The sequence below is a fragment of the Toxotes jaculatrix genome, chromosome 1 (genome assembly GCF_017976425.1).
Source record: "Toxotes jaculatrix isolate fToxJac2 chromosome 1, fToxJac2.pri, whole genome shotgun sequence".
In the NCBI taxonomy this organism is placed as follows: Eukaryota; Metazoa; Chordata; class Actinopteri; family Toxotidae; genus Toxotes; species Toxotes jaculatrix.
Genome location: NC_054394.1, coordinates 29,284,034 through 29,306,288, shown reverse-complemented (window position 1 = coordinate 29,306,288; position 22,255 = coordinate 29,284,034). Strand labels below are relative to the sequence as shown.

At 45.3% G+C, this 22,255-nt stretch overlaps 1 protein-coding gene across 2 annotated transcripts in view; it reads left to right on the top strand.

Annotated features, from left to right (window-relative positions):
• The window catches only part of nav2a (neuron navigator 2a), a 100,234-nt gene that overhangs the window by 66,141 nt on the left and 11,838 nt on the right, over window positions 1–22,255 (top strand). For both annotated transcript variants that reach the window (XM_041039407.1, XM_041039349.1), the window contains exons 13-24: window positions 5,618–5,747; window positions 7,849–8,167; window positions 8,413–9,136; window positions 10,271–10,490; window positions 11,900–12,186; window positions 13,492–13,557; window positions 14,359–14,403; window positions 14,962–15,122; window positions 15,409–15,591; window positions 18,481–18,533; window positions 20,782–20,805; window positions 21,210–21,284. In XM_041039407.1, coding sequence (XP_040895341.1) covers window positions 5,618–5,747; window positions 7,849–8,167; window positions 8,413–9,136; window positions 10,271–10,490; window positions 11,900–12,186; window positions 13,492–13,557; window positions 14,359–14,403; window positions 14,962–15,122; window positions 15,409–15,591; window positions 18,481–18,533; window positions 20,782–20,805; window positions 21,210–21,284 — 2,287 coding nt within the window. The remainder of the gene's footprint in view (window positions 1–5,617; window positions 5,748–7,848; window positions 8,168–8,412; window positions 9,137–10,270; window positions 10,491–11,899; window positions 12,187–13,491; window positions 13,558–14,358; window positions 14,404–14,961; window positions 15,123–15,408; window positions 15,592–18,480; window positions 18,534–20,781; window positions 20,806–21,209; window positions 21,285–22,255) is intronic.

The following is a 22,255-nucleotide window of genomic DNA, read 5'->3' as shown; positions in this document are numbered from 1 at the left end:
TTTTTTTTAACTGTGAGTGGATGCAACATGGCGGAGATGTGTGCCTGTGCTCAGAGATGCATCACGCGTGACGACACTGGTGTGTTTTTTTTTACCGTAGATCCGGGTCAGTCGGTCGAATCTAAGGGAGTGTGTGTTTATACATCAAACAGAGAGAGAGGGAGAAGAGAGGCAAGTCAAAGGAAATGTGTGTGAAAGAGAGGCAGCCGGAGGGATCTGAATGCTTTGATAAATTCTCTGTGCGCAGATAGCAAATGTTTTCCCAAGACAGGAGACAATGGGACCAGACACGGGAGAGAGAGAGAGACAGAGACACACATTCCTGAGTGTGTTGTCCAGTCCAGTCCAGTCCTGTCATTTCTCGTCACTGCAGGGACAGCTGTGTCATTTTCGTACCACACGGCTCCTGGGCTCCGGCCCGGAATGTGCCGGGTCCCGTCCCAGCGGCCCCTTCACGGCCTCCTTCACCCTCACGCTGTGCCCATTTAGTCCTGACTGTTGTTACGTTTCACAAAATTTAAAACTTCTTTTAAATTTATTGGCTACACTGACTTAGAGGCGATATGAGTGCTTCTTTTTCTCTTGTGGAAAATAAACAATTAATGAGAATAACATCAACAACAACAAAACAAAAGTATCAACAAAAGTAGCCTTCTTGTGCCCGTCTTATGTTTTTAACCACTGAGCCATTTTGTGACAAACTACTCACAATATATGTTTACCTCAACCTGGTTTCTTCAATTCTATACAGTTTGTTTGGAATCATTTATTTTGATAATACAGTTCTGTGAAATAATAAAACGCTGTGATTATATCATCGCTTTATGTCAACCCTCAGCACAGAGCATCACATCAGAATCTGGCATCATGTCTGCTCAGATTATCAGATTATCTGTTTACACTTTGAGATAATTCAGATCATTTGTGATTTCCTTCAATACTTTGAAGGATTTTAGACTTTTAGGAGTTTGGCTTCTTCTGTGAAATGAAAAGCAGGGTATTGCAGAGAAACATAATCATATTTCTCAAAGTCTGATATCAAAGACATATCAATTCACATCATTGCCAAAGATCGGCAATTGAATCAGTAATAATTTATAATTTCAAGCTAAATCGAGGCCTAATCACCGAGATGTGATTCCCATGAAAACTGATGAACAGTCTTGTTGCATTGGGCCGACTCCATGAGTCAAACTTGTTTTTCATGTTGTGCCTTCATGTGAACCGGATTTCGGTTGTAAAGTGTTTTGCAAGTCACTGATGTTGCTGATATATTTCGGATGAAGTCACAACACCGGCTCCTCTGTTCTCATGTTGTGTCTCTACAGTGGAGGCAGATCTCACCTGTCAACTTGTCCGTGGTGTCATTTGTGCCCCCACCCCCTCCCATCCCCATCCCTGAGGGCAATAAGTCAAAGTTCTCCCTCCGTCCTCCCCCTGTCTGTGTGGACAGAGACAGAGATTTGGGGTTATAAGATCCAGACGCAGTATGAGGACCAGTAGTCGCCCCTCAAACACAGGAAATCCCCTTACTTCTGCTTCACAGCTCTGTTATGGCCGCGTGTCTGTGTGTATATATCTGCGGCACGGAGCCTGTGTGTGTGTGCCAGAGTCGGTCGGGGTTTTTTGGTGTGTGTGTGGGGGGGGGGGGGGGGGGGGGGTTACAGTACCGCGGGGCCGACCAATGCACCAACTGACCGCAGTCCCCTGGGACGCACACAAGAAAAGTTAAACAAATACAACCGCAGCCTCTTTCTCAGGACAGTGCCGGACACTCCTATTGGCTGACCCACTAGGCAACTCTTTTTTTTTTTTTCATTGGTTCCCCCCTCCCCTTGCCTCCCCCACTCTGCTCTTCTCTTTAAAGAAAGTTTGGAGGTTTGACCTCTGATCTCTGACCCCTCTGGGAAAGCAGAAAGCTCTCTAAAGCGAGCTTTTCTCTCTGGAATGTCTTGATTTAGGTCATTTTTTCTCCTCCTCTGCAGAGAGTGAGACAAAACCTTTCTACCCAGCTAAATAACGTCAGAGGTAAGTGAGAAAATATGTTTTTTTTTTTGTGTGTGATTTGGGTGGACTGACCCTTTAAGAGGTAGAGCAGAGGGCGCTTCACCTCTTCTCCTCAGTGTGATGATGTATTAGGCCTCGTCGGCCTGCGTTTGGCACCACTTCCTCCCGGGGGCAGCCCGCGGTTAATGTCTCCGTCTCCTGTGATTGGCCGTAAAGGGCTTGGTGGTTGTTAACAGGCGGGTTGCTTTGCCAGCGGGAGGCTGTGGGCTGGGCCACGCTGCTTGGCCTGATCTCTAATTAGCACTGGCTTGTCAGCTAGTCAGGGTGGATCTGTCTGGGAAATTGTAGTCTTGCGCACACAGACACACATACACATAAACCATAGCTGGGAAACACACAGTAAAGCAGCAGCGGGACGAGGATTGTCCTTGAGTTTCTGAGAGTTTGTGTATGATCATGTGGCTTTGACTTGTGTTGCCTTTTGATTCTTGTTAGGTTCAAGTGGCTTATTTAGGGCTCGGGGTGTGTTTGTGTGTGTGTCTCAGTGCGCTGTTAGTGGCGCGGCTGCAGCAGTGAAGTGGTTAACAGTCCCGGGGGAGGCTCACGTTACCAAAGCAGGGCAGGTCCTTCCCTTCCCCCCCCCCCCCCCCCCCCCCCCGCCAGTCTCTGTGTCTGTTAGTCCAGTGAGAGACCAACAGTGCCTGAGGGATGAAGCATCAGTGCAACCAGTGACAAAGGAGCTCGATCTAGGAAGACTGCCAGGGTGAGAGAGAGAGAGAGAGAGAGAGACATTGAGAAAGCTCAGAGAGAGAGAGAGAGGGAGGCAGACAGAGAGAGAGAGAGAGAGAGAGAGAGGGAGACAGAGAGAGAGAGAGACAGATTTGGCTGTGTGAACTCTCTCAGCGGCATGGAGTCATGAAGCTCTCTGTCCAGCTTAGCATTTTCCCGCAGCGCTCTGGTTCCCACGGCAACCCGGGCACCCTGACCAGGTAGATGCATCTGTGTGTGTGGGTGTGTGTGTGTGTCCGTGCAAATGTGTAAAGGAAACTTTGTCCTTCTTGTAACGATGACTTTGATTTAGCCCGTGTTCAGGAAGCGTTGAGATCCTTGTGGGTTTGTGTGTGTGTCTGTTTCTTCTTGGCTGTCCACATATCGTTTGTGTGGGGACTTTCCCCTGTGGGTGTGCGGACGGTTGTGGTCACTCTAAATCTCTCAGCACCTCTCAGCTCGTCTGCTCCACGGATGCTTTCAACTCTCAAACTCAGTGTCTCCGCTCTGCTGCCGTTTGATTTATTCTGCTGGTGAATCCAGAAGGAAGACACGTTTCCCCTCGGTCTCTGTTTGCCAGGTTCCTTGCAAGGGTTGCCCAAAAAGCAGTTAATGTGTTTGGCTTGAAGTCTGCCAAGCACCAGGTGATTAGATTTTAGTGGTAATCTGAATCTGGGATTTCAGCCATTGAACATTCTTTGTTTTTGTTTAGTTTTTTTTGAGCCATAATTATGATGTTGTGCTCATGTGCTGGTGGGAAACATTCAGCGTTTCCAAGTTGGCGACCGATGCAGCTCTGAATTTGACTTTCTTTTTTGTCTGAAAATCTAACTTGACAGATGAATGATGAATGGGAGCTGATCTGTAACACTGGGCACTGAACGCCAGTGCTTTTTTTTTTTTTTTTAGTGAGAACAGAGTGAAATTTCTGCGTCATCAAGTATCAAAAATGTCAAGTTCTCAAAGTTTCAGATTCAATCTCAGATTTTTCCTCATTTCAATTAGGAAACTTTGCTAAATTTAAACTGTATTTTATTTAGGCAAAGTATTTCTTGGGCTGCTCGTGTTACCACAGGATCTAACCCTGATATTTCTAGAACTTTGGTTTATTTTGTTAAGTTAAAAAAAAAAAAGGTTTTTGTAAAAAAGCACATTCACATTGCTCAAATGACCGTAAGGCACTGGAAAAAGTCTTGTTTGGGATCAGTATCAAATAAATCAAGTACTGTCTAGTAAGAAAAACTTTAAAACAGACCCTCTGGTAAATTATTTTGATGATCAGTTAATTGCTTATCAATCAGTCTGTGTTTCCAGCCTGTAAAACGTGAGGATTTGTTGTTCGTCGTTTTGTTGTGGAGATAAATCTGAAGGTGCGATCTGAGGCTTTGCATTTTAAAGTGATGTGCATTTTAAATGCTAATCAGTTAATCGGTTCATTGGCAAAGGAAATGATCAACAGCTTAATCAATAATGACGATAATCTTTAACTGCAGCCCTGGCTGTTGTGATGGGAAAGGAAGTGAAATGGTCAGTGTGTCAACTACAGAGGCAAGAAGGTGTGAGGCTGTACTGCTCCTTTAAGTGTGTGTGTCTGTGTATCGTTGATTGTTGTGTGTTGGTGTGTTTCACTGTCATCATACAAAAAACCTTTGGACTTTCTCAACAGGTTGTTGCGTGTTTTGTCTTAACTGAATGGACCCATGACGACTGTAAACATACAGACAGTTTGACAACATTAGCTGTGTGTGTGTGTGTGTGTGTGTGTGTGTGTGTGCGCGCGTGCGCGTGCGCGTGCGTGTGCGTGCGTGCGTGTGTGTGTGTGTGTGTGTGTGTCCTCTGGTGCAGCCATCCCTGCCCTGGCCATCACCATCAGCCTCCCTCTGGTCCTTTCAGAGTGTTGTTTGCCAACTGGCCAGGCTTCCTGCCCCCCCACCACCCACCCACCCCACAGACTCCCAGCGGATATATGCACACACACACACACACACACATATTTACAAACGTCCGGCATCAACTCCCAGCATGTTTGCTGTGTTCAGATGGATCTGTTTGAACAACTCACAGACACACAAACACACCATGATGTCACCCCTCCATCGAGCCTTTGTTCACATGATAGACAACCCCATTCAGCCTGTGTGTGTGTGTGTGTGTGTGTGTGTGTGTGTGTGTGTGTGTGTGTGTGTGTGTGTGTGTGTGTGTGTGTGTGTGTGTGTGTTGGTTTAGACAGAGAATAAAGGAAGAGAATCACCAGGCAGTCAAAGACTCATGTTTGTTTTGTATTATTTGCGTTTTTGTTTCCATTTAACTCTGTAATTAACAGATTAAGTTTATCTTTTCTTTTCATACACAGACAAACATTAATCACAAATACAACTATACAGAGAACTTTACACTGCTTTTAAAATGAAGCGTACAGAATATTTTTTTTACATGTAGACATATACAGTATACACCCATACACATAATTACACCTACAGTAGGTATATATGAAATCTTCAACTATTTATTTGCTTGCGCTTGCTTTTGTTTTTATTGTCTTTTAAATGCAAATTTAACATCATCTTAATGTCTTATTTGTCTGTGCCTCTGTGAAGCACCTTGAGTTGCCCTGTGTGTGAATGGTGCTCTATAAATACACACGTTCTGCCTGTAAGACGCGTCACACCTCGCTGCTGTGTTGTCAGGCTCTGCTGACTGTCTGCTGAGTGAATGCAGTGTCTGTCTCTACAAAGAGACAAGTGGACTCACCCGTCCTCTTCACTTTGGAAGATTTATTGTTTAAAGAGATCTAAAATGAACTTCTCTGTCCTCTGTTGTGTCTGTGTCTGTGTGTGTCCAGCTGGGATGACAGCAGCTCTGTGAGCAGCGGCATCAGCGACAACATTGACACCGATGACATCAACACCAGCTCCTCCATCTCTTCCTACGCCAACACGCCCGCGGCGCAGCGCAAGGGCCTCAACACACAGGTAAGGCTATACACACACACACACACACACACACACACACACACACACAGACATGAATACTGGAAATTTTTTCATGACTGTGTCACAGGTCGGGATAACCACTTTCAGTTTGGATCTGGCTTCTAGCTGGTAAAATATCTGGACTCATTAAGCTCAAAGTAAAATAAATCTGCGATCTTTCTATCTTCTTTCCCTTTTTTGTTGCAAAGCTTCCAGGGAATCAGAGTACGTAATAAACCTGACAAAACTTGAGTTTTAGTTCTTTTCATATGAGCGTTTTGGGAAGCTAAGTCTTAATAGATTAAGTTAAAGATTGAGAAGGATTTGGATTCAATAAGCGGATTTGATTCTGCATTCAGATTTGATGAAATTCCATCAGAACCCCTGTGCCAGGGCTTCAGTTCCCCCTCTGTTTGCCGTGTATCAGTGCTGCAGCACGCTACAGTCTGCTGTCAGTTACTCGCCGCCCACAAGAACAACTACAAGTTTCCTCCAGCAAATAATCACTCAAACACGTTGCCTTACAAACATCTGGGACTTTATTTAGTGCCTTGAACTGTTTTACAGTGTTTAAAGTGTTGATTTTAACAACCGTGATTTGATATTAGCAGCTATTTAAGTGTTAATCCTCTGACAGCTCTGAGTTCAGGAGTGGTGACGTACAGTGATGTTTCTAAAAAAGCTGTAGCCCATGTTCCTGAACGTCACATTCAGGCAGTGTGAGTTATCCCGATCCACAGTTAATTTCACATTAGGTGCGTGAATGTTTTAAAAGTTTTAATGAAAAGTTGTCAAATTATATGTAACATTGCAGAGGGGTTGGAGGAAATAAAAACCGTACGTAGACAGTTGTGAACTGATGCAGCAGTGTTCTTCTTTCATTCTGCCTCATTTTCGTAAACCCAGCCTGTCCCATCATTCCTCTGGACTCAGAGAAGAATGTGAGGCTACGTCTGGGTGGCACAGCTGTGAACTCACAAAGCTGAAGCTGGTGTTGACTCAGGCCTCAAATCATTAAACGCTGATTAAGAGCCACCACGGTTCGGGAAAGGTGATCGGTGAGACGATAATATTGTCAGCTGACTCACTTTGGTACGGCGCGCACACACACGCTATATTGTGGCTGATGTGGAGGTAGTCATCATGTGATGTGTGTCGATTGGTGCCTCAGAGGTCGAGGCACTAAAGAAAAAACAAAGGAGGACACAAAGGAGCCTTTCTCTGGGTACAGCAGCTCTGACACGGGGCAGGTTAATGAAGTCTGCCTCATCTGTCCTCTGGTATTAACACACGTTGGCTGGAACGTGCTGCATTTTTGTCGTGTTGCCTGGACGACGGCAGAAACAGCTTAAAAGCAGCCGTCATCCCTTTAACAGCTGTAATTTACTGTGTTATACTTAAAACGTCACAAAAAAAGTTCAAAGAAGTTGCAAGTGAAGCACTAAATTGCCTTCAGTGTGTTTTCTGTTTTAAACAAAGACACATGAATTGTAAAACTCAGGCTAATCAGCTGCAGGGTCCACTTTTATTTGTGCTTTTTTTTTTATTGTAAACTTGTCTGAAGGTTCAAAAGAAAAATATTAAAGTCTCAAATTCTGTTTTGGTAAAAATCCTGGAACAAGTATAAAGTGAATGAGACAGTATCAGGTGGTCTTTGCTTGCTGTAAACACACAATTAGCAGTGTAAAAAAAACACTAATAACACAACTTTGAAGGGAAAATATTAAAATGTCTTCGTTCTGAGAAACTTCTGCTCAGAGACCTGAAAGGCTTGAATCTTATAATGTGCGTATGGCTTCAGGTTTAACTCTCTTACTTAAACACATGAGCTGCTCAGCAAAGCAAAAGCAGCAAAAAAAAATCTTCTCTCGCATTTCGCTAAACCAGAACTCCTTCAGCTCAGAGCCTAATGTGGTCAAACTGCTTCCTGACTAACTGCTCAGGTGACAGTGGTGTGGATGCTGGTAGGATTACCCAGCGTGATGGCTGTGGTCATAAAATGGAGTGCTTTTTAGAGCCACTTGGCAGTGTCTCATAAAAGACGCTTTCTTCAGCAGTAATAAATCTGACATACTGTGTGTGTGTGTGTGTGTGTTCCCAGCCTGTGACGGATGCAGAGAAGCACTCGGCCTCCACTGCGCTGCAGCAGGCCTGGTCAGGAGACGAGGTGAAGAGGCCAGACGGCGGGTCAGACAGCGGGGTCAGGATGGAGCCAGGCTCCAAGTGGAGCCGCCGGAACCCCTCCGATATCTCTGATGAGTCCGACAAGGGTGGCTCGGGGAGGAAGACCCCCTCTGTGTCCCACACGGGCTCCTGGAGGAGAGGCATGAGCACTCAGGTGGGGGTGACGTCCCCCCGGACTAAAAGCACCAGTAGCACGGGCTCCACGGGCTCCATCAGCCTCAAGACCCACAGCTCAGGTAACACAGAAATTCTCCACCAGTAACAGAAGAACTGCAGCTGATGCAGTTATATAACCTGCTCATTATTCTTTGTTTCCACACTTCTTAAATCACATTTCAGAATTGTGTTAAACTACATTATAATATAAATATAAATAGTCTACTTGCATTTATCCGTGTAGTTCCTTATTTAGTGGGCAGGTCCAAGTGATTTTCATGGTATCACTTCACTCCTGGTGTCTCCTCCTGTGTGTGTCCTGCAGGTAAGACTGATGATGTCAAGGTGTCAGAAAAAGGACGCGTGTCTCCTCGTCCTAACGGCCTCCACCGCTCGCCGTCAGACGCAGGACGCAGCAGCGGCGACGAGGCGAAGAAGCATTCCATCTCCACCAGCCGCACGCCCACAACAAACGCCCTCACGCACACGGTCTCAGACCCACACTCCCAGACCCACACGCTCGCCTCGCGCACCCCAACCAGCACCTTCGGCTTCAAGAAGCAGGGCCCTGGGATGGTAACCATGGTTACGGCCAGCGGTGCCACCATCACCAGCGGCTCGGCGACCTTGGGCAAGATGCCGAAATCCGGGGCGCGCTCGCTGGCAGGAGGCCTAAAAGCCGGCGGGCAGGACGGAGGCTCGGCGCTGGGTCACCACGACGACGGCTTCCTCCCCATGAGCGCCCGCTCCACGCTGCAGTACCGCAGCCTGCCGAGACCCAGCCGCTCAGGAGCTGCCGCCCGCAACGGGAACCGCTCCTCGACCAGCAGCATCGAGGCCGCCGTGCTCTCTGTGACGTCTCACGGTAAAAACTCCATCAGCATCGCCAAGGCCAACGGCGCAGGAGGCCTGCTGGCCAATCAGACGGATCGGGAGAAGGGCGTCTCTGAGATCGACAACCTGAGGAGCGGAGTCGTGATGCAGAGCGGAGGAGCAGCGACTGTTCCTCTGACAGGAAGGCAGCAGGTCTCCTCGCCTACACTGCGCAGGTGAGAGCGCACACGCGAGCAGCGGCGCACACCAACTTATAGTCAGTAATCCCGCAGACACAGCGACGGCCAACTGATGAGCCACGCTGAGTGGGGCTCTCCTGTAGGGACATGACCCTTTACCCACACACACACACACACACACACACACACACACAGGAGACCATTTTAAAAGACAGCAATCATGCAGTCTCAGCTTAAATGTGGTGAGTAATCACACGTGTGGGCTTGTTTCTCTCATACACACACACACACACTCGGTAAGGTTAAATCAGGCCATTGTGAATGCAGGCCTTGAGCTGGGCTGATCAGCTGCCAAGCCTCAGCCTTGGTGGTGCAGGGGGTGGGGTGGGGTGGGATGGGGTGGGGGAGGGTGTGGTGCAGGGTAATGGGAGCTGAGTCTTACCTCAGCGCTCTGCCTTCATTAATGTGAGGGAGTGATAACTCTTCAAAGAGGCTGTGCGCTGCCATTATCGCCCACCACGGCTCCAGTCATCACAGCCTGCCATTTAACTCTAACCCAGGATTAGCAGAGAACCAGGAGAGAGTTCTCTCTCTCTCTCTCTGTGTGTGTGTGTGTGTGTGTGTGTGTGTGTGTGTGTGTGTGTGTGTGTGTGTGTGTGTGTGTGTGTGTGTGTGTGTGTGTGTTGGCCTTATATCAGATCTGAGTTCTGACTCTACCTTTTCCGACTACAGGCCTGTTACTGTCTTTCTTGTTCCACAGAGAGTATAAAGAGTGATGCAGGTGTCAAACTTACTCAGTTTGTTCCTTTGATCCAGAGGAGCCACGAATATTTACATGCAATTTGCTGCCAATTTTCATAGTCCCCCCCCTGCCCGTCTTTCTTTTTGTTCCATCAAGCAACTTCATAAAGTAAATTAAAGAACACGTGTAGACAGTAATTGCTGTTGTCTTTCGGCTGCTCCGTTGATTTGGCGTCGGTTTTTACGCCTGATGCCTTTCCTGACGCGGCATGGGTTTGGACGAGCTGGGGACTGAGACACCAACTCAGGGTTCGACCTGCTCTACCCTCGTCCAAACCCCCCCACTCTCCCACTACATTACATTACTACACACATTACATAGCTTTATTCCTGCTCCTCACCCTTCCTCCCCTCCTTTATTTTCCACAGGTTGTTCGGTGGGAAGCCCAGTAAACAGGCTCCGGTCACCACGGCTGAAAACATGAAGAACTCCACCGTTATCTCCAACCCCCACGCTACCATGAACCACGTGGCCACGGTGCCGGAGTCCCCCGATGGAGGGCTGGGAGGCGGGGACAGCGAGACCAGCAGCCCCCTGTTTGGAGGCAGAGCGCTGGGATCAGGGACGGGGACGCTGGGCAGCGAGCAGGTGAGCAGAGACACACAGAGGGAATTCACTTCATAAATGTTGAGAACATAGATATTAAAATCATCAGTGAGCTCCTGGAAGAATATTGACCTGTTACCCTCCACGGTACAGTGAAGGCTTCTGTGTGGGAGTGCATTGTATGATAAGGTTTTAGTGAACATAAATAAATCTCCTGTTCTTCGTTTCCTTTAATCCTTTAAAATCGCTGAAGTAGCCTGGTTTATTTTTAGGACTCGGGAGCAGTTGCTTATTCATTTGTTACGCTGCTATTTTTAGCCGCACACATTCTCCACCTGCCCACCACCCATTACACATGGAGCGAGGGAAAGTATTACTCTTTACTTTACTTTGGAGTTGCACTTTAATTGTGCTGTGACAATGTCGGCCTGTCGCTCGGTTTACCACTTTGATCCAGGCTGAAATATCATAACAACTATTGGAGGGACTGCAGTGAAAGTTTGTAGAGACATTTATGGAGCCCAGGGGATGAATCCCGCTGACTTTGGTTGTTTAATTTCGCGGTCAGGTTAACATTTGCGGGTCAGAGTCTAATTTCTAAGCAAATATTAAACGGATTGCCATGAAACGCGTCCCCTCCCGGGAAGTGGACTGCGATAGCTTTAATGATTACTTTTCATTTCATATCATTTTCATGTCACATGCCATTTTACTGTCCTCCTGCACAGACACTGATCTTTACAGCTACTGTCTTTTCACACATCAGCTATATGTCAGCTATATGTCTCGCAGTTGTCAAACCAGCGGGTCGAGTTTGGTTTTAAGATTAAAAATCATTATGTGCCTTTGAGCTTAGAGGTGATTAACTATGTGTTCAGGATGTGGGAAGGTGTTTATGGAGCTGATGACGAGGCTTTGACAGGGACACAAAGACGATTTTACTCTCACCTGACTAATGCGACAAACTTTTGTTGAACAACTAAGTGCAGATGGGAAGCGTAGGCGCTCGATTGGCTAACGGCAGGCTACATGCTGAAGAGTGTGAGCATGCTCAGTCATGAACTCTCCGTCATCATGTTCTCACATGATTCATATGGTTTTATCAGACTGCTTATGAATCATATTAGTGAGACATCGGGTATTGTTTTTCAAAGCAGCAGTCGTGTCTCTGCAAACATCAAGCATGAGTGAAAAAGTCTGAATGTTATTTTAAAACATGGAGACCATCAAACAAAAGAAAAATAGAATTAAACGGATCAAGGCTGCAACCGAGAGCCCAAGTTAATATCTCTACACTTTTTGTTTTGTTTGACCAACAATCCAAAATCCGAATATATTCTGTTTACGTTTATATAAAGCAGAAAATTCTCACTTTTCAGAGATAATTTCCGATTAGGTTTGAGCTCTAGATTAGATTTGGACAGATTAACATCTTCTCCACCCGTCCACAGGCCTCCAGTCCCGGCTCAGTCTACTCCTCCACCGGCCCCTCCAACAGCCTGACGTGGGGCACCACCTTCAGCAGCTCCTCCGCCCAGAGCAGGGAGAGCACGCTGGGCGGGCACGGCGGGGCGGGCAGCGTGGGCTACCCCTCCGTCAGCAGCATGCACACCAGCAGCGAGTCCATCGACATGAGCCTGGGCAGCGCCGGAGGAGGTGGCGGCCATGGGACCCACAGAGAGGACACCCTGTCCGCGCTGGGCCGCACCGGCAGCGTGAAGACTGGCATGTCTGAGAGGTGAGGACACACGATGATGAGGAGTTTTTGGGTGTTGATTTTGTGTTCTCATGTGTTCTCCAGTGAAGCATCTTGCCCTCATTAGTGTGGTATATGGGTTCCTTTACACACAATCTGTTGAAGTAGTGTGATTCATGAATTAATGTGACTTTCCAACAGATGTGCGCTTTTGATGTATTTGTAATGATGGTGGTACTGGTCTGCACATTTCGGTGTGACTGTATTTACTGGATGTTCTGTACTGTAGGGTTTTGTAGTTTATATAGTTTTCCTATGTGTAATAATAACTTTGTTCTCACCAAGTAAAGGAGAAAAAAAGGAAGTCATACTTCGCACTAGTCATACTTCACTTGACTATTTCATCGTGTGCTACTTAAAGCTGAATTTTTACTGAATGGCCACAAGTGTTAATGTCAGGGTAATAAAAAAATATAGTGTATCAACAGCACAAGTAAAGAAGAGTCATGAAGTCAGAGAACGACCCCAATAATACGAGCTACAGAGCAGTGACTATCTTAAGTTTGCTAACCTTACCTAGCATTAGCCACCTTAAGCTACAGGTAAGACTGAAGCAGCAAAACCTTAAAGTGTGTTGAACTGAGCAAATGTACATTTTTCCCTGTGACAGATTAAAAAACCTCAACCAGCGAAAACATTAAAATGCTGCTTATACAGTATGTTTATGCATCAGTAATAATCCAGCAGTTAAATATATGTATAACGCAGTGCTTTGAACGTGGTCATTCTGCATGAGCACTTTTACTTTTCTAGTTTTAATGAAGTAAAATTATGAATGCGTGACTTTTACTTATAATGTAGTTTTATTTATTTTTTTTTTTTTATATCCTCGCTGAAGTAAAGGATCTGAATTCTTCTTTCATCACTGACCATGTTAAAAATCCGGCCCAGCTCTGACATGAATTCCTTTTTAAAGAGTCCGGAGTGGAGACGATGCACAGAGCATTCGTCACGGTGAGGTGTCGCTACTCGTTTGCCGATCTGTCTGCGCTCGAGCAGGGAAACAAAATCCCATGGCGTCCTCTGTCTGTTGTACAGTAATTGTGGTCATTGTAGCGGATTCCATCCTGACAGGTTGACTGTGTAATGTGACAGGAATGTCTCAGAGGGAAACTTAATAGCATCTGGGGGCCGAAGCTTTGAGGCTATGACATCACCCTCCTCGCCGAGTTTTCTTATTAACTTCACTGGCGAAGAATCTGGCAGTTGACTCCTGTTGTGAAGGATTTCTTCTAAAACTTTCTCTCTCTGTGTCTGTTGTGCGTTTTCCTTCCTGTCTTCCATCAGTCCCCTCTCCTCTCCCTCCGCTAGCCCTATATTCAGCCGAAACACGCTGCCTCGGAAGCAGGACAGGTAAATGTACCTGTGTGCCGTGTTAGGCTCCTGGTGAGACAGCTGTGGAGGTTCCTACTAAACCAGCCACCTGCTGCCACACAGAAAGCATCACAGAGAACCACAGAGAGTAGCTCTGGATGGTAGCTTGTTGTATTTTGTGTGTTTTATTGTCTTTGTGTGTGTAAGTGTGTTTCTCTGTGTGGTGGTTTGTGGTTATTTTTAGGACCTCAAGCTCCTGTATGAATGGACGTTTGTGAGAGAGCGCAGATGTGAGGTTGTCTTCAGAGCTCCACTCTAGTCTGTTGTGACTGCGACATACTGCCACCCTGTGGTAGAATTCATATGTGCAGATTTACCCAATAGTGCAAAGGATGTTTATTATGGATTTTACACTGCAAAAATCTCAGTTTTACAAAATGTTGTGTTATTTCTGAGCTCTAACAGTCTTACTTTTATTCAAAGATGAGACAAATGAAATTGTTTCAAGAATTTTCTACAATCAAATGTTATTTTTCTTTATTCCAGTACAACAACCTGCTTCTTCTTCATCTGCTTTCTTTCAAAATAATTACTGTAATGAGTTAAAAGAGTTTTTTTTCCAGTTGTTTTAAGAAACAAAAAAGATTTACAACTGAGTAAAAGACAAAAAACAAATCACAATACAGAGATTTTTTTTGCAGTGTATAAGTGAGAATGGACAATTGTTGATAAGAACAGTATCTTTGAAGTTTAAATTTAGTCCTTGAGAGATGCAACCACATGTTTCCTTGCCTCTGTGCTGCCTTTTCTTTCGTCCTCTGAAGTGTTTCTCTCCCACAGCGGGCCACATTGTGGTAGAAACACTCTGCCTAAGAAGGGACTCAGGTACTAACTTCACTTCCTGCTGATCATGTTGCGCTTTTGCACACCGGTTTCACCAAATCGTCCTCTGTTTTTCTTTTTTCTTTTCTTTTTTTTTTGCTGCGTCTACATTCACTCTCCGAGGCTTGTGCTCATGCTTTTAAAAATGCTTCTGAAGTTTTTGTTTGGCACTTGGCACATGTGTTGTTGTGTTGTGCTTCTGTGAAGAGGCGTGTCACCTTGCCGTCGTACAGAGCTATCACTGTGTTTATGCTGTAGCCGGCTTGATTCTGGGGGTCGAATTTCCTTTTGGCTTCTTTTCTGCTTTTTTTTTTTTTCCCTCCCCAGTTTCTGTTGCTCACAGCTGAGAATCAGTCTTTGTTCACACTGTTGTAATTTCTTGTTTCAGCGTCTGATTCATCCAGAGTTGTGTGTTAGATCCTGGCTACTAATCTGGCTGCTTAAGAGAAAAAAAAAATCCACCTCACTGATTTTGCAAAGTCAGAAAAATCAGAATCCAGATCTGCTTGTTCTGCTTTGTGTCCTCGCTTCCACTTTAACCCCTTCTTGGACCTCTTGCAGGTATGGCCCGTCTCCACAGCTGCGAGGCCACGAGGAGGCCCGTGATTGGCTGCGCTCCCACTCCACCAGCGGGCTACAGGACTCGGCCAGTAACTCCCCGTTCTCCCCCGGCTCTAGCCTCACCTCCCCGTCCGGCACTCGCTTCAACTTTGGACAGCTCGGTACGCCCCACACACACCACATAAACCCCAGCACTACACATTTATTTACCCGGGAAGAGCAATTACCACACTCTGCTCTACCAGTTACACCAGTGTATATTATCAGTGAATGGACATAAAATCGATCGATTGATCATTTAAGCCATATATCCAACTAAACATTCTTTGGTTCCAGCTTCTCAAATGTGAAGAGTTGCTGCTTTTGATTCTTAATTATTTAAAAACACAAGTGATGAAAAGAAATCTTTACTTGCAGCTTAAATAAGTTCTTGCATTTCTTTCACAGCATCCAGTCCAACCTCAGCAGCTCAGATCAACCTCGCCGGTCTGCGCAACAACAGCCTGACCAATCAGGACGTCTCCTTTGACCCTTGCGGCGACAATCGGCTGAGAAACTCCTGCATGTCGCTGGACGAGAAGACTCGCACCATGAGCCGATCGGGCTCCTTCAGGGACGGCTTCGAGGAAGGTAAGAGGAGACAAGACACGGATGGATGTGAGACAAGTGTTATATTCAGAGACTCTGTGTGAATCCTGGCCGTGTTTTCCTCAGACACTTAGTGAAATCTGTAATTAGGTGTAATCCCTTTCCGAGACCTGCACGTCCCCATCTCTCTGTGACTCTGAAGCCTCCCCTTCCTTATTCCACATCCCCATGCCAAAAGAATTATTATTCCATTTGTTTAGGGGATTACAGCCGCTCCTCTGAGAAAAGCCCTCTATCCCCTTAGAAATCCATAATCAGCTTTGCCGTGGCTTTGTTTTTTTTCATAAGCTTGTTTATTGGGAAAAGTACCCAGCAGTGCTTTTCCCACCAGCAGGCCGACTCCCTGCTCAGGCGAGGTTGCTCCGCTGGAGTCTGTTCAATCCTCAGAGCCATAGAAACACAGCGCTTTGATTTAGAGCAGCAAACTAAGAGCGGGAGAGATGGAGGAACATGAACTACTGTGTTGAAAATGGTTCTCTTAATGGAAAAATCCAGCTTTAAAAAAGGGGCCGCTGGCAGTGAACTTGCATACCAGTAAACCACAATATAAACATTAAACCACATCATGATCCAGCCACAAGACTTGTTTGTAGATAAATAGTTTAAGCCTCGAGCTTTTCCTGATAACAGAAATGTTTCTGTCACAGCTCAGTTGGAATCAACAGGTGAATCAAAAAAAAAAAAAAACACTCCTTCTGTCAAAAGTCATTCTGGCAAATGTAGTTAATCAATAACTGAATCAGAACATGAAGTCACAGGTGAAAATCCCAAAGTGGTTTAGCACCTGACAGAGTAAAGGATCCAAAGGTAGTTTCTGTCCTGCAGAGTTGGAGGAGAGACGAACAAACGCAGAGCAAAGGGCAACATGAGGGACGGACAAAGACCTGGAGATCAAGTCCTGTGACATGAAACTGGTTCTGTAAAGGCGCCTTAGGGGAATCAGCAGTGTGCGGGTCCTGTTGGGAAACCTGGGAAACCCGGACTCCAACTTGAAAGCTCAGTAGTAGTCGCAGCAGTAGATGAGATGATGCATGATTTTATAACTACAAGAAGCTTTTGACTTTAAATTTAGTCAGAGATTCAAGTTTGGACATTCTGGGAGAAATCTGATGATGTTTCTGTAACGGCCACCAGTTTTTCCAGTTCTAAGTGTTGACGCAAAGACAAATTGAGCGGCGTGTTTGTATAATCATGTGTAGTAACGTTAATTTTGCTGTCTAAGAGAAGGAGACTGCTGTCAATCATCTATTGTTCAGCCGTCCAGCGTCTTTGAAAGACATTTGTCTCAAGCTAATGCCTGTTGAGCTTCGCCTGAGGTTGGGAAGCTTTTATGCAAACATACAGGCAGCACACGCCAAATGCACATGCACAACAAGACAGACACAAACTTATTTTTATTATTATTATTATTATTATTTATTTATTGCCCCCCTCCCCTCCCCCACAGTAGCAGTTATATCTGCCTCGCTCTATTTCCCAGCTCCATGAGTCTGTCTTCCCTTTCAGCAGAGGAGATAATTACAGGGATCACAGTGAGAGGCGTGAGAGAGGTGATGACTTACAAGAAACCTCCAACATAACTTTCTCTCTCCCTCTGTGTGTGTGTGTGTGTGTGTGTGTAGGCTCGCAGTGTGTAGGTCTCCGAGGACATACCCTTTTTTTTTGTGTACGTTGCCGATGTCTAGAATTACCCGACTGTTGTGAGATTGACAGGACAAAAGTCACATCATCCACCCAACACTTTGTCAGACCTGTCCCGAATGAGAGCAACACCACTACACACTGTCACTTCATACTCTCCCCACAAACCCTCCCACTTACCTTTATGTACACTCGCCCTCCTCTTACGTCTGTGGAAAACACATATGCTGACAGACACTTACTGACAACTTTTAACCTACAATTAAAACTGAAAGTTAGATTCTTATTCTCATTTTATTCTCATTTTTGGTAAGGATGGAAATCCAAAAAACTTTTCCTCAAAAATCATAAAAAAACATGTCACTTTAAAGATCAAATAATCAATTCTAGAGCTTCAACTAATGATTATTTTCATTATCCATTAATCTGCAGATTATTCCCTTGATATTGATAATTGTTTAGTCTATAAAATTATTTGTCTAAACCCAAAATTATTTAGTTTACTGGAGAAAAGCAGCAAATCATCTCACTGGAGAAGCTGGAAAAAATGATCATCCACTTTATTTTCTCTCAGTCGGTTAATCGAGTGATTGTTGCAGCTCTGGTCAGTTCAGGTCTGAGAGGTCGGCCAAACAATGGCAGCGAGTCCACGTTTAAAGATCCTGTCACGTACGACCTGCGCAATCTGATTTATGAGGCCTGAGCCGCTCAGCGGTGAACTCTCCCTTTCATGTGGCTCCCAGCACACCTTGCTGTCTAGACCAAAGTAAAATAAAAGTGAGTCCTCAGTAAAGGACTCACTCTGCTTCCTGTCAGGTAAATGAATGAATAAATTCATCTGCTGAGATCAGCCCGAGCTCTCGGTGCGGTGGATGACTTCACGCTCCTGATCCTTTCTGATCTGCTCCCAGGCAGGAAACAGTGCTGGCGTTGTGTCCTGGCCTCTGATGTGTGATTAGCGGCTGAGTCATTAGCAGGGTAATGCTCTGGCTGTCGTCAGTTGCGCCACAGTGCAGAGTTTTATCTTTATTACTGCAGAGCTGCAGCCATTATGCTCAGGAGGGGAGGGAGGGGGGGGGGGGGACTGTGGAGTCGGGGCAGAACGGGTGGGCAGGTTTGATGCAGGGTGGGTGGCTTGTGGGGGGGGTGGGTGTGTTGATAATTAGGGTCGTGTTGTGTGTACAGATGTACTTTGTAATCCACTTTTATTTGTGGCTTTTGTCTCTGCAGTTCATGGATCATCCCTGTCCCTGGTCTCCAGCACCTCTTCCATTTACTCCACGGTGAGTCCACATTGCCAACAGTTTATATATAATATACTATAAACTGAATTCTTTTTTAATCCTGGTGTATATGATACCTTCAGCACTGAACAGAACATAAAAATGTTTGTTACTGAACAGATTTTTAGTTTTTGACTCTTAAATATCAATAATATAAATAGAAAAGCGTTGTGTAGGAAACAGCCTGTGCTGCTGTGGCAGCTCAACATATCATTTCAGAAAGTGTTTTCCAAGCAGTGAGTGTCCTTCAGTTCAGACAGCTGCACAGTTCATGTAGATACCAGAGCAGCAGGTTTCTGCTTTTGTCTGTGGAATTATGAAATATTCAGTGTTTGAGTTGGCAAACACGCTGTTACACATTTATGTTCCAATCCATCCAGATATCTGACTCAAAACTCCCTGTGAGAAAAAAGTGGGACTGCAGTCACACAGGAAAACGTGTAAACACTGTGGCCAATCAGAGCGTAGTGCTTCACAGCTTAGCTCCTCCTCCCTCTGTGGGCTGGCTTACTCACCTGGGCAGGTGTAGCAGAGGAACTCTCAGTCACTGGATCCCTGCTCGGCACTGGCTGGCGCTTTGAGTCAGAGGTTTTAAATCGGAGTTGAGAAGAGAGTGGAGGCAAAATGATGGCGACTTTATCCCTGACGGGCACGGTCACGTCCTGGCAGCAAACGGTAGGGATGGGGAGGAGGAGGGGGCTGTGGGGTGCAGCAGCACGTCAGCTTTTTTTGTGCCCTGTTGGAGTTAAATACAGCTGTAAGTCAAACAGATAGTTACACGGAACATATATTAGCAGATGTTTTTTTTTATGATCAGATGCCTCATGTCTGAAAAATGAATCTAATGTTTGGACATTCTGCTTTAACTCAATGAAAAAGAAAATCTGCTGCTCCCAGTTTAGCTTTTTCTTTCCCTCAGATTCCCTCTGTTCAGTTTTCTTATTCTTTATCTTTCCACCAAAATGCTGCGACTGCTGTGACGTTGATAGCTCCTGGGTCTGTTTCTGTTTGTGAAGTCCAGGATTTTGCATCAGAGGGAGATCTCTGTGTTTTGTCTGCGTTTCCATGATGGGGCCGGCTGCTCTGTTTGTGTACCTAGGATCGGTTGGACATGTGTGTGCGTGATTGACAGCTCTGTTTGGGTGTGTAGGGCCATGTGTGGACAGATGCCACTTCCGCTCGTGCCACGGAGCATGTGCTTTTCACACTGCTGTACATGCACAGACACATCACGCTGCTGAAACTTGTTTTGGTGATTAGTGGTTGGTAGGTGGAACCTCAAAGAAAATGATTAATTATCAGCTGTTCTGCTTTATGGCTTCTATTTGATTTGTTAATTTAGAGGTAAACACACAAGTTCATAGGGAAAAATGTTTAAAAATATTAATGTTAGAAAAAAAAAATACTAAAATAAATTCTGGATACGAACCAAAATCTAAAATTCTCCAAGTTTGGTTGAAATCCCAGCACGGCTTTATTCTGCTAATAAAACAAACAAGCAGGAGCGAGAACGTAACCTCTTTGGTGTGTGTGATATGGCTTGAAATAAATGAATAGCCCTGAAAGTGTTCAGATTTCGTTTTTAATAATCATCAAATCTGTGAATTTTTATGTTAACAGCTTTTTTTCAAATCCGTTTTCTTCAGACTAACACTGGACGGCGCCAGAGTAATAAATCTTGAAATTATCCACATTAAATTCTTTAAATTGTCAAAATTTTAGCTAAAAATGAGCCAGTTTTGAGTCTGTAAATTTTCCAGTCAGGTAAAAAAAAAAAAAAAACATTTCCCGGTACAGTGTCAGTGCCCGCTGCAGTCTGTTTACATGTAAATGTGGGTGTTGCATGTTTCACTGTTTTGGTGATCATCATCCGCAGCAGCAGCAGCAGCAGGGTGTGCTGTGTTGTGTTCGTGCGAGCATTTGTTTTTGCGTGCTCTCTGTATGTCTTTGCCGACTATTGTTCTGTGTGCCGTCTACATAGACAATGGGGGACTCGCACACACACAGATATCTCGGTGAAATGCCTTCAGGAGGATATCTCTGCTTTCCAGACATATTACACCAGACAATCTCCTCCACAGTTTATAAAGCTCCGTCTCCATGGAGCCAATAAATCAAACCGGAGTCGGGACATGTGCAGCCTGACCTCCGGCAGCTTGAACTGCTCTTCTTTTTCATTAAAGCATGTCAGAATTCAGTCAGTATGTCCTGTAATGATTTTCTCTTCTTCTGATGTATGTTTTTGCAGAATGAGGAGAAGTCTCAGTCGGAGGTAAGTGTCAGCCCGCCCACAGCACGTCTGTGCTCTTTAATTTTCTGTGTGCAGTGGCTGAACTTGTTGGAACATGGGCTTGTTTTCACAGTTGTATCCAGTTACATGTGTAACTGTATTGTGACTGACCCTGTAACAGGCTCTTGTTCCTCTCTGAGCACCTGTGTACACCTGAATCTCCTCTTTTTATGCATCTGCTGTGTTTCATCTTCTAATCTGAACATATCAGAGCTCAAATCGAGGAGCCTCCCTCATTTGTTGCTATAGTATTTTTTTCATGATGTGTGTGGAAGTGTGTGTGTGTGGTATTGAATGCTTTTATGGAGCAGGTATGTATGCTTTTATCTCGGTGCTTTTTGATGTCGTGCTTTTTTTTTTTTTTTTTTTTTTTAACACGTCTTCAGATCCGCAAGCTGCGCCGGGAGCTGGACGCCTCCCAGGAAAAGGTTTCCGCCCTGACGACACAGCTGAGCGCAAATGTAAGTGAACAAGTACTCAAACACACACTCACACGCACACTGTCTTCTTCCAGGGTTTATCGCTCCACGAATTTAATCACTTATATTTAATTCCAACATCAGTTTGTGAGAGGAACCTTATTTTCCTGGATCTGAAAATGTAATTTTGTGGTGTGGAATAGAAAAACAGAAAAAAAAAAAATCAACATACATGTAATTAATACGCCATGACCTGAAGCAGACTTAAGCTGTTTTGCCAAAAGACAGTCTCCACTTAAAGCTGTGAAATGTGGCGCTCAGTCTCTCAAAGGCACCCAAACATTTCCCAACCTCACGACAGAATATTTCGTGATATTCATCAAATACCGAACAGATAGCTCCCGCAGTGCACTTCGCTCATGGAAGGTGTAATTTTACATCTGGCAGAACCATCAGAAAATCTCTTTAAGCATCTCCAGACACGATTCTCTCTGCCACCCTACCTTCCGCATTGCACAAGTCTCGCCACGCTCTGCATTGTAATCTGCTGCCTGAGTCAGTGCACGCTGGCGGTTTAACCGTGGATTAGAGATATGGAAGGAAGACAAAGGTGTTAGATTGCAGCGGGGAGTCAGGTCTCGGCACACAGCGGAGGGACTGTCCCAGATGTGGACAGAAGATTTACAGCTAATGACGTCTGGATACAAGAAGGGGCGGTGCGAGTGTTGAAAGACAAACAGATAGAGAACAGTGGAGCTGATAGTAGGGGGGGGGTCATAAGGTGGGATGTAAGGGGGGCGAGGGAGGAGCTTTGTTCAAATATTTGATTACACGCCATAGACAGAAGACGAATTATCTGAACACACCTTGAACCCCCCAAGGCCGAGAATCTAAGAACATCTCCGGCTACAAAAAGTCACGACTTGAATCCCGCTTCAGTCAACACCTTATTCAGCTCTCACACACACGTCCTGCAGGCAACCCACAGATCATTTCTATCTGTGGGCTAAAGC